The sequence below is a fragment of the Musca domestica genome, unplaced genomic scaffold (genome assembly GCF_030504385.1).
Source record: "Musca domestica strain aabys unplaced genomic scaffold, Musca_domestica.polishedcontigs.V.1.1 42, whole genome shotgun sequence".
Classification (NCBI taxonomy): Eukaryota; Metazoa; Arthropoda; class Insecta; order Diptera; family Muscidae; genus Musca; species Musca domestica.
In genome coordinates, this window is record NW_026712329.1 from 4979012 (window position 1) to 4992001 (window position 12990).

General features: G+C 32.2%; 1 protein-coding gene across 4 annotated transcripts; it reads right to left on the reverse strand.

The window, feature by feature from the left end:
- Nucleotides 1–91: 91 nt before the first annotated feature.
- Nucleotides 92–11334, reverse strand: LOC109613200 (adenosine deaminase 2). Of its 4 annotated transcripts, none has more exons than XM_059127128.1 (7): nt 11077–11334; nt 10713–10988; nt 2085–2582; nt 1846–2015; nt 1599–1780; nt 712–848; nt 92–648 (listed from the first exon to the last, which is right to left on the reverse strand). In XM_059127128.1, exons 3-7 carry the CDS (start codon nt 2413–2415, stop codon nt 185–187), a joined length of 1284 nt encoding a protein of 427 aa, XP_058983111.1. In that variant the 5' UTR covers nt 2416–2582; nt 10713–10988; nt 11077–11334; the 3' UTR covers nt 92–184. The 4 variants fall into 4 exon arrangements, with proteins under 4 accessions (XP_058983111.1, XP_058983110.1, XP_058983109.1 ...); XM_059127127.1 differs by lacking the exons at nt 10713–10988; nt 11077–11334 and adding exons at nt 5291–5424; nt 7255–7493; XM_059127126.1 differs by lacking the exons at nt 10713–10988; nt 11077–11334 and adding exons at nt 5291–5496; nt 7255–7493.
- Nucleotides 11335–12990: the final 1656 nt, after the last annotated feature.

Sequence of the window (12990 nt, forward strand, 5' to 3'; positions counted from 1 at the left end):
AATACTTGGTTGCCTTTTCTGACGTAAGATACTTAGTTCGTATAATGACCGTGGTATTTTTGTTTTTAATAATTACTAAATGCAAATGCCATAAATTATTAATTATTTTTATTTATTTTAAATTAAATTATATTATAAAACATAATACCTAAATTCTTTTCATAGTCATTTTTGCTTTTTCTCCCTATACTACTAGACCACTAATGACATTATCAATAAAATGATCCCATTTCTGTTGCAGCAGAGCATAGGCCCTTTGCCTTTCGCTTGCATCAAATGTTGAATATTTCACCGAGTTCCAAACCAATTGCTTTAGCGTCTTTAGGCCAGCATTGTTGGGTGCCAAACTCATAATGGCATAATAGAAGTCATAACTTAATCCTTTGGCATCCCAAAATCCAGGATCATCATTACATATAACCATGGGTATATTTTGGGCCAGGAATAAAGAGCCTGGATGGTTTCGCAGATCCCAAACCAAGCTCAATACTTGGTTTGATATGGGACTAACTTCCACGGCAATATCACGGGATTTAACAGCATTCCACAAGACCGGATGTTTCATCAATGCATAACCGTGGCCAATACGTGTTGTGTTTAAGAGTACAGCATCCAGCAGATTATAATCCGTTGAGGCACCAAACCAATCTGTAAATATTTGAAGAAAGAGATCAAATTAATTGAAAGTGGGGGGGTTCGTACTTCACTTACTTGTTTCCCCAGCATGGAAAAAGAATTTGGCACTTTTCGGTAGATCATGCAAAACATTCACGAAATTATGCAAAGGCTTTCCTTTATCTTCTTGACCCACCAAATCGAAGCCAACCAATTCTTTGGGATACATGGAACTGTAGGAACAATTAATAATTTTTGTCATTAAAAATATTATTAGAGAATGTATGATAAATTTGCTTAAGAGAAGGTGCTTCCAATAGCAAATTTAATTGTATAGTTCAGTAGGCGTATTCTGTAACTTTTATCGATTGAAAATTTGTTAGAATTTCTTTTGTTATTTAATAAAAACGAAACAAACAAATGCATTCTTTGTATAAAAAAAGAGTAAATTTACTAAGAAAATAACTTTTGCTCTGTTCCAGATCCTGCAAATATTGTTTTGCAAATATTTTCGATATAATAAAGGAAAAATCGATTATCGTAGGTTTACATTCTTGCAATTCTGGAGCAATGCAAAACTTATTTCTTAACAAATTTACTCATTTTTTATTTTACAAAAAATGCATTTGCATTTTTATGTTTAAAACTTTTAACTCATTGGTCTGATCAGGACTGCAAGAATGTACATGATTTTACTACAATAACCGATTTCCCTTTATGATATGCACATATGTTTATTTTTTTTATTTTTTCCAAATTATACATTTGACAACAAATTAGATGTGTACGATAACCAAATATTATTTAAATAAAATAATAATGCCTTGATGTTCATTGTGAAAATATTCTAAAGCATTCCACGTTTATGGCAGAATAGGCCTTGAAAATATACTTGGAAAAAATCATGAATATATAGTTTGGGTCTGTCTTGATTGTTGTTGAATGCAATTTCTATGTAAATAGAAAGTGGAAATCATACTTACTTGTACTTTTTAAATGTTTCATAACGTTTACGCATTACATCCGGCTCGGCATTGCGATGAGGTGAGACAATAATCTTAATGCCCAAAAAGTCAGGATGCTGGAGTTTAAATTTTCTAATGACATCGATGAGTTCGGTAATGCAACGTTCGGCCGGGAAGATGCGACCACTTATATCATATAACTAAATAGAACAATAAGAAATTAAATATTCCACTTTCTTATAAAAGCTATGACAACAAAATTCACCTCATAGAAATTCATGCGAACTTCTGCGTACATAATATTATCGTTGTACATTTCTTCCATCATTTGCCAATGATATGTTCGAAAGGCCGGTATATAGAGCAACACATCGGATATGGTGCTAAACATGTTTTGGAATTTCGACCAAACTCGATTAATGGAAGAATATTCTACTGGAAATTTTTGACAAAAAATATATATATTATTTTTTAAAAAACTATTTCAAACAAGAATTTACTCACATTCCGGCGTAGGCGTATACAAATTAATGAGTTTCTCCAATGCCCTATCATATTCTGCAGCTGAAGCTGAACGACTTCTCTCTTCGCTCACCGATACATATTGTGTGGCACAATTGTGCTTTTCGGGCATGCGTCTAAAACTCAATATACTTACGCCATCGCTCTTAACACATCTCAGTAGTCCTGGCATTCGAAAGATATTCTGCACCACCCACTTGGATGAAACGGTTGCTGATGTGTGCGTATGCAGCAGAGCTCCTTTGGGCATTTGTTGTAGAAAATGGAAAATTTTACTTCTTTCGATTAGCGGCTTGGCCTTAAAGAAATGCATGGCGGCTGGATTTCGATCGGAGTCACGAAATCCTCTGGCCAATTCATCGTATTTATATTTTAGAAAAATTTCATCTACTTTTGATTCGCGACTATTCAAATGTAAACGGCCACCGGTACTGAGGAGATCTTCGGCTTGAATGACGGCTTCGCGGGCATCTTGGTAAGCTGGAAGGAGTGAAGAGGGCGATATGGAAATAATTGGGAATTAAAGTATAACTGGATTCCTGATTGATCGGCAAAAGTTGAAAATTGTAACGAGAAAATTCCTACAAATTATTATTCTTAAAATTCACAATTTTTTGTAAAAAGCAGATATTCATAGAAATAGATATTCTTAAAAATGTCCGGTTATTATATTGAGACCTTTTGAAAATGGAAAAATACTTCCCAAACTTACGGCAGTGGGAGTTTGCAAAATCATTACTTATTATAAATTTGGAAAACTGTTCTTAGAAAACTACGATTATAGATATGATGGTCCTTGAAAAAATCTTAATCGACCATCTATTGTATCGTGAAACTATAAACAAATTTGTACCGAATTGTGAAAAAATGATAATTTTTTCAGGAATAAACAAGTTTTTTATGAACCAAAATTTTATGCTAATTTTTATGGCACATATTAAGTACAGATATATTTTTGTTCAGAAACTCGAAATGAAATTTGATCTAGAATAATTCTTACTTTGACACTTTCCTCAAATAATGAAGTAAAAAGGTAGATTTTGACTCTGTTTGGATATATACATAAATTAATAGTTGAAAAAGTAAAAACATAATTTTCAATCTTAGTACATACATTTTGAATGTAATGTAAACATAAACTATCGCACCTAGATTTATGGTTTATACCGAGATTCATAGTGAAATTTTGTGCAGAATATTTCTTCTTTTGACATCTTCCGCCCAAAACCAAATTTTATGTTACTTTCAGGCGTCAACTCGAAAAAAATGTCCGAGAAAACATTTATAAAAAAAATATTTGCAGTTTTTTTTTTGGGAACATTTATGCAATTTTTATACCCTCCACCTTGGAAAGGAGGGTATATTAACTTTGTCATTCCGTTTGTAACATCCCTAAATATTCATCGTAGACCACGTCAAGGATATATAAGTATATATATATATATATATATATATATATATATATATATATATATATATATATATATATATATATATATATATATATATATAAGTATATATAACGATGTCCGTCTGTCTGTCTGTTGAAATCACGATACAGCCCATATTACTTGCCGTAGAGCGTCAAAATTTAGCAGAACAATTTGTATTGTGCGCAGGATGGTTGGTATTGAAAATGGCATATATCGGTCACGTTTTGGTATAGTCCCTTTCGATATTCGGTATTTTGTTGATTTTTTCCACACTTGTTCACAGATTTGTATAAAAATTGGTATTTGTAGGTCATAATGGGTTCTTGCTCATGTGGCGAAACATTGTATGCATAGGTCCACGTTTTGGTATAGCCCCCATATAAAGTTACCCGCCGATATTCGGTATTTTGATGATTTTTGCCACATTTTTTCATGGGTTTGTATAAAAAATGGAATTTGTTGGCCTTGGGTTCTAGCTCCGTTGGCGAAACATTGCATGTATAGGCTAACGTTTTGGTATAACGGTACCTGTCGATATTCGGTATTTTGATGATTTTGTTTGGGTCATAATGGGTTCAAGCTCCGGTGGCGAAACATTGAATATTTAAGTTCACGTTTTCCTATAGCGCACATAAACTGATACCCCCCATATTCGGTATTTTGAAAATCCTAGTCACATTTACCCATGAAATTGTTTCAAATTTGGTAGTTTAAAAGATTTGATAGATGACAAACCTTGAAGTATAAAATTGTCTGGAGAGGTTCACGTTTTGGTATGGCCCCATATAACGGCTTCACTCTCTTTATGGTTTTTGATAAGTCCAACTGTATTAAGCAAAAGATCTTACTGGTATTTGTAGTTTAAAGTGGAGCACTCTTTAATTCAAATACATTTATATAAAAATTTTTCCTTTACCCTAAGGTGGAGGGTTCGAAATTTCTTTTATTTAGTGACTTGTGGTAAAATTTGATGAAGAATATTTTTGTCTTTGATAGCATGCTTATAAAATTATGCTTTATTGGAGATTTTTGCACAAAATCACAAAAAGTAACGGTTTAAAATGTGTTTTTGCTGGTGTTAAGAGTAGATTCATACTTTTGACGTCCTCTAGGACCTATAGTAGAATTTTATGACAAATAATTTTGTAGAACACGTTACTAACGCTAATTCTCGTTTAAAGGAAGTTTTTATCTTTTTTTAAAAAAGAACCAAAAAGTCCCCTTAGTTGACTCGCTTGAAAGTTTTAGCTAAAACATTCCTCGTATTTTTATCAGCAATATTGCCGCAGACACTATATATCTAAAATACACGGATTCCGAGGAATTTTAATCCAAAAGTGTGGAAGCTTTTTTTTTAGCTATAATTTCATATTCTGCTCGATTTTTCCAATAATTTTCGGAAAATGATGATGAATGAATTTTTTCTTAAAATATCACTATTTTGAAAAAAATTATTCGATTGTAACTGCATATTCCCTGAAACTAATTTTTTAAAAAATAAACTATTCTTCACTTAATAATCTTCAAAAAAAAAAAAAAACAGAATATGGGTTTGAGAGTCCTCGAAAAACATATTTAAAGAACAAAGACTATGAAAGTATCTGAAAAATCTTCTTAACAATAGTTTCCGTTGATACATTTAACAAAAAATATTTATAAAAGTGTGCGGGGACACTTTGTTTCTTATGACAATTTTCTGAAGTTCTCCCAAGAAAATTTGTTGACAAAAAACTAAACAAATTGTTCAATACTTACGCAAATAATATTGTTTTTGTTTTAAAACCGAATCGGCCGCTATTGCCGCTTTAACTGGGTTGCAACAAATTGCTATGGAAGTAAATAGCAACATTTGATATTGAATCATTTCACAATTGTTGTTGGCGAGTTCTCTGAATGTTATTCGAAGTAAAAGTTTACTAAACGTTTAGACATTTAGACACGAAGACGACATGAATTCAAAGCTGTTTAAACAAAATGATGAATAATATTCTGACCGCAAAAGGGAAACGAAATAATGTCGTTTAAATTCAATACAAAGATATATTTGGGAAATATCACAGAGGATGCTGAAGAATGTTGAAGTATTAATTTGCCGATATAAGAAAAAAAGTTGAAAGGTAATATTTCAATAGATAGAATATCGTTTTGAAATTTTTAAGTAGAATTCTGCATAAGGTATCTCATATGGACATATGAGCAATTATTTTATAAACAGACAAGCCCAGATATACATTTCAAAACCAATTGAGTGTAAAATACTGATAATTTAATGTAAAATGGACATAAATGTATAAAATGGAGGAGGGCTGCTGGATGTTGGTCTTCCATGCACAACTCCAGCGTATGTCGGTGTCCTAAATATATAAACAACCCCGATTAAAATTAGAAAGCAAAAGATCTTATTTTTCTTATTGTAAAACCTAATGTTGATGACGCGCCATAATTCGTGCCAAAGGTGACCTATTCGAACAAATCTAAACTTATTCTAAAATTTGATGCTATTTCCGACATTTTTTGCTTTAATTCAATAAAATTTAAAAAAAAATTATGGCGTTTGTCTTTGTTGCAGTTTTTTGTCTCACCCTGTATATATAAGTATTCTTAAAAATATTATTATTATAATATTCTCAATAGTCTGCTCTTATGGCTAAGATATTTATTAAAATATTCCTTAAAAACCCAGAACTAAACAACTTTGAAACTTCTTGAAAAAAAAAAAAAAACTATTCTTTAAAACCCATAGTTATATAGTCCGCATTTGCCTAAAAAATATTAAAAATCCAATATATGTAAACAAAATAAAACAACAATTATGGGATTAAGCCTAACTATTTTGCAACAACAAAATAACTACGGTATCCCAAACAAAAATGCCAACACTGTTTCAAAAAATATATATTTATTCATAAAAATCTGATTATAGACTTTCTATGGATAGAAAAACTTTTGCTCACAGAAGACCTTTTGAAAGATTAAATGACTATAAAAGACCTGTAAATGATACCTTTATATGCAGAAAATCATTTGTAAGATTTGTTTTACATTGAGATAGGTCCTAGAATACCCATTAACGTTTTTGTTACACGTTTTTGAGATAACTTGCAATTCATTTTCTCCTTGAGACAGAAGCCGGTTTTTATCCAATCGCATGTAAAGAAGGTAACTAAATCTGTTTTTTTGTTGGAATCAAGGTCGAGGGATTCCCTTATTTATCTTTGTTTGAATGTAAAGACCATTTAAATGCTGAACAATAGTTTTCATTTAGTTCAACAGCAAACGTATTGACATAGAACAATAAGTGACGCAAATTAACACCGTGTCTAATAGATTTAAAATTCAACACTTAACGCATCTCCGTTAAATGCTTCAATCAATAATTATTTTTTATTCCCCAATAAAAAAATATTTATTTGTTATTGAACATTTGATGCGATCACTTGAATGCAATGGAAAATAAATTTTGGAAATTTCAGGTCATCAGTAAAAGATAATTTTTAGACACTTTAATATTTTTTCTTCGTTTCGAGGGCGAGAAATTCACTTTTTATCTGATTTTATTTCAAAATCATCCATTTTAATTTGTATTCATTGCTCATAACACTTTACGTTTCGTTGTGTAGGCGTTGTTGTTAATTAACACTCTTTTTGTTATTGTTTTTCCTTTTTTGTTAAAACAAATCTTCTTTATTTTCTTAGTAGAAAGTTTTATCTTTTTTTACATTTTTGTTCTCCAAAAAATTTAGACCGCCACCTTGAAAAAGTATTCGTATTAACAACGCAACCGCTTTTAAGCTCAGACCGCACTCTACTGACTGACATCAAAGTGGCCAAAATTTTGAGGTATTCATTTTGAATATCAGCATACAACAAAAGCAACACGGTAGGGAACTCGACGTTTTTTCTGTCTTCTTATATTTGGGTAATAATTACTAACGAAAAAATCTACAAATTTGGCACATCGACAGCAACAAAACTAACTGCAAAGAAATATTTTCCCTCGGTATTTATTTATTCCGTATTCAGGGGATGGCGTCCATATTAATGATAACACAGTGAAAATATTCTAATAACAAAAAAAAAAAAAAAAAAAAAATATGATTTGTTGCTGTTGATGTGTAATTGCTAGGGAGAATTATTTTCGCTAAAAGTACTGAGGGTAATTGTACTTGGGCGGTAAAAACACTCGAAAAAAGTTATTTTTGTATGGAGTTTAAAAATATTTCTAACTCTGGGCTTTTAAAAAAAATCCAAAAATATCACAACTGAACTCTTAAAATTATTATTTAGGGAAAATCACAGATATAAGTGTAGATTTTTAAAAACATAAATATTTTTTTAAGAATATTTATGGAAGCAATATCATAGGTTTTAATGTGAACTTTTTAAGAATACTTTGCAAGTTGCAAACATGCATTTTCAAAAATATTTTAAAAGTTTTATCACAGCTATAAACGTAGATATTTCTATGATCACAGATGTAAAGAATATTTTATCAAGTTTATCACTAGCCATAAATGTTGATTTTTAAACCCTCCAGCATACATAGTATGGAGGGTATATTAAGTTTGTCATTCCGTGTGTAACACCTCGAAATATACATTTTTGACTTCACAAAGTATATATATTCTTGATCAGCATAAAATTCTATTTTACTCAAATGTGTATTATGTCTGATGACATGACCGGAATTGTTTCAAATTTGGTATTTGATGTTCGTAATGGATGTTACAGCCTATGACAGGAGATTGTCTATTCAGGTCCACGGCTTTGTATAGCCCCCATATAGCGGTACCACCCGATATTCGGTATTTTGATTTCAAAATTTCAAATTTGGTATTTGAAGTTCGTAATGGATACTACAGCCTAAGACAGGAAATTGTCTGTGCAGGTTCATGTCTTCGTATACCCCCATATAACGGTACCTCCCGATATTCGGTATTTTGATGGTTTCTGCGACATTATTCACCGGAATTGTTTCAAATTTGGTATTTGAATTTCGTAATGGATACTATAGCCTAAGACAGAGAATTGTCTGCGCAGGTTCGCGTCTTCGTATAGCCCCCATATAACGGTACCTCCCGATATTCGGTATTTTGATGATTTTAGCGACATTATTCACCGTAATTGTTTCAAAATTGGTATTTGAAGCTCGTAATGGATACTACAGCCTAAGACATAAATTGTCTGTGCAGGTCCACGTCTTCGTATAGCCCCCATGTAACGGTACCTCCCGATATTCGGTATTTTGATGATTTTAGCTACATTATTCACCGATTTTTTTAAGTTTCGCATTTGAATATTGTGATGGCTTATGACAAAAGTTACCTATGCAGGTCCATGTCGTCGTATAGACCCTAAATAGCTTCATTCGGTATTTTTAAGATTTTAACAGAATTTTTAACGGATTTTATTGTTTTTGAGAATTGCCAAATTCGTTCCAGCTTACAGCTTTTTTACATGATAAAAATATTTTTGGTGATTCTTAAAATATATATTTTTTTAAATATCAATAAGTATTACAGTTATATTTTTTTTTGCTATTTTTCATGGAGTATAAAAGCTTCAAATCTTTACTGAAATATCATCAAAATAACGGTTTTAGACTGTAGGTCTTTTTGAAAATTTGGAGTTGAACTAGGGGAGTCCATCTGTCTGGCTGGCTGGTGGCACGATAACTCTCGAAGGGAGTATCTGGTTTGGTTAAACTTCGTAGATAGTAATTTTATTATCAAACTTAGATGGATTCAGAGATGTACAATATCGGTTCTTTTCATCACACTTTAATATTTTGGCCGCATCGGATGCAAAATAAGTATCTGATTTTCTTTAAAATCCGCACAGAACATTATTTCTACTAACAAAAGACCTTGTGTGAAGAGGCAATATATCAACCTCCTCCTTTTGGTACCTCCCCCACAAAGGGGTCAATATTTCGAAATGAGAATCCGATTATTTTTAAGCTTGGCACATGCCAATATTTCTATCAAGACTTGGTGTGAAGATCGAATATGTTGGACCACTCCTTCTGGTATCTTCATCATGTTACTAAATATGATTTGTTAAGAATAAATTTGATGCATATAATATGGTTTATTTAAGGCTTTTTCACAAAACCCTCAGGACGATTTGTTGATGTTTAAGAATGTCTTGACATTCAATATGGGTTTTCAAAAAAACATCTTGAGGTTAAACACCGATTTTTAAGAGAATATTCATAAAGAACATTCTGACATTGAACATGGATTTTTAAACCATTATCTTCAAATAATTTTTTAATTTTTAATACATTTTTAATATTTGAATAAAAATCATGCTGTAAAAGAGAGACTACAAAAAAATATTTTTCATAATATTTTGTCAAAGAATTTTCCACCTTAAGAGCGGATTCTTAAAAATATTGTTTCATATTTTTTATTTAGAGATCTTTCTTTCATTTTTTTTTCAAAGAACTTTTTAAAGAAAGAATTGATTTTCATATTATTTTTTAACACATTAAACTCGTTAAAAATCTTGTCGTTTCACAAGCAATTCCTTTCATTGTTAGAAATTTTTACTCTGGTCTTAAATTAAATAGAGGAATGGTAATATAAGTTTATTAAGGCTCAGAAGTTTGCAGCAGTTCGAAATATTGGCTTAAGTACGATTTTAATAATATGACCCTAAAATTATTTTGTTTTCTATCGATTTTTCCATTTGAACAAACATTTTTCCGCGAGCGTAATTAGATAAACAAATTAATTTTTGACACATTATTGTTGTTGTGCGACAGACTTACAATTATTTTGACGTTATTATTTTTTGAGTAACAATTACAACAAAATAAACAGCAGTCAAGCAGCAATGAAACGATACTGAGATTCAGATTAAATCGCCTTACCTCTGATAGCCGTTTAATGACACAATGAAATTAATTTGGCAAATGTCAGTAAAAAAATAAAAATTGTTCGTTTTTTAATTGAAGATTCTTGAGAATGGTATCTTCCACAGATTTCTGTCATGTATTTCATTAAATTGCCTTTGGCCTTGATTTTGGCTCAAGGGAAGTTGGGGTTCAAAATACAAGACAATTCGAAATAAAGACCTCAGGTCGACCGGTAGGCGATTTTAATAAAGCCGAAAAAATAGTCTTTATGAAATGTTGTAAAATAGTCTTCACGTGCAGAAAAAAATCATTTACCTCGATTATAAATATGCCTTCCCGTTCATCTATAAAGATTCTCTCCCGTTCATTTATAAAGATTCCCTCCCGCTCGTCTATGAAGACTCCATTCTGTTCGTCTCCCTCCGGCCCGCCAAGAAGATCTCCTTAGGCTTATCTATGAAGACTCTCTCCGGTTCATCTATAAACACCTCGTCTGGCACCTTTTCAAAACAGACTTTGTTCTACTCCAGGTTACCATTCTAGCCATCTGCAGGGTGAGGCACCTTAATTCAACTTTTTCTTCTACGAGAACTGGAATAAGAACAGAAACATAAGAACAACAAAAATGCTTGACAATTTGTTAGTTTAACAGGTCAATTATATTCGTTGATGATTATACCCGATTATCAATGGCAAAAACCTGAGACTATTTAATAGTATTCTTAAGGGCCACACCAAGAAAAATAACAGCAAAATATGTGTGTTGTTATTATAATTAATATAAACATTGTTTTGTCATTGTTTTAGAAAATGTACACCCATTCGCACTCTCTTTCGCATTAAGCTGACTAACTATTCGCCGGCACGCATCCCACAAGCACCGTCTAGGGGAATGACTTGAATACTAATTACGAATGATTTTGGTTCTTCAACATATTTTTGAGTATTTTATTTTTTAATTTAGGAATAATTTGCCAATACTGCTGACGTTTTAAGTGTCCACGTCATAGAAGCGTTTCATTTTATTAGCATTAGAAGTAAGCTTCTTAAAAGTGGCATAGGAATGTGTGAAATCAGGCTGCAATTAGAACTTGTAATGGAGTTGTAATTGAGGCAGCAATTTTCAACACGGAAATTATAAAAAATATATATGTTATTAAAAAAAAAACATTATAGGAATGACAGCGGAAAGACAAAAAATGGCGACATTTAATGGAGAATACAGGGTGACATAAAAAAATTGTCACAAAGCTAAACGCCATCATTTTAATTTTTTTCTAAATTTTTTTGAATGAAAGCAAAAAATGTCGCAAATAGCATCAAATTTTAGAAAAAGTTTAAAACTATATGGCCAATGAAACCGTCATACGCTGCCCAAATGTTGCTCTGCGTTATTTTTTAGTGCCAACCTTGCTCCGGAGATTTTGGTGGCCATTGTGCGCTGAAAATGAAGCAAGGAACCTCATTTTGTAACCATTCTTGGGTGGCACGTGTTGAGTGCGATGGTGCTAAGTCCTGTTGTAATGTCCAAGGTCTGCGGCCAAAATGTTTGCGTGCCCAAGTCTTTAATACAACCTCCAGAAGATTTTCGCGATAATATTTGGCATTTATTTTGATGGCACGGTCGATTAATACGAGCGGAGAGCGACCATCGGCTGTTATGGCGGCCCACGCCGTCACAATGGCCGGCGCTTGAGTTCTGGTGGCCAATCGAAGGTGCACATTTTCAGCTGACCTCTTAGGCAAGTAAACACGATCATATTGTTTGTTTACAAACTACTGGACAATGAATGTTTTCTTAGCGGAGGAAACCAAATTCGCCAGTTCACCACTTTCGGCCAAGCGAAGCAACTCTTTAGCTCATTTGCGTCTATTTTCTGGAATTTCAATTGCTTTACCCCGAGCTCATTTTTTCAATATTTGCCGAATGGAACATTGCGATATGTTCAGCTCACGAGCCATTTTCCGGCCACTGCGACGCGGATTTCGATCAAGTCGCTTCTTTACTTTTCGAACCATTTCTGCTAAAGTTGCTGTTTTCGTCGTCTTCCGATTTCAAGCATTTTAGCATGCACTCCATAATAGCGATATTCGGGAAAATATATCAAATACAGATCAGAAATACATTTGCCAAATTTTATCGAGATCGGTTAAGATTTGGATATAGCTTTGGTGCTAGCTATCGGATACAGCATGGAAATACCTCTGCTAAACGTTATAATATCTCTACACCAAGAATTTAATATCTACTCAAATATGACTTTGGTGCAAATCGGTTCAGACAGAAGTGTCTTCTTTTAATTTAGTGGAGATCGATTCATTTTACAAAATTCCTCCCATATAGTTCCGTTCGATTGGAAAAGGTTGATATTATCTACTTCACATAAATTACCAATATAAACACCTGTGCGTTACGGTAGCTCGACTAAATGTGAATAATAGTGTAGGGTATCATAGAGACGGCCGTACCTTTTGGCCTTTATTTACTGATTAATTTATATGAATATAATGTATTAAATTAAATTATATGAATATATTATATTAATTATTAATTAATTTATATGAAAATAATATATTAATTATTAATTAATTT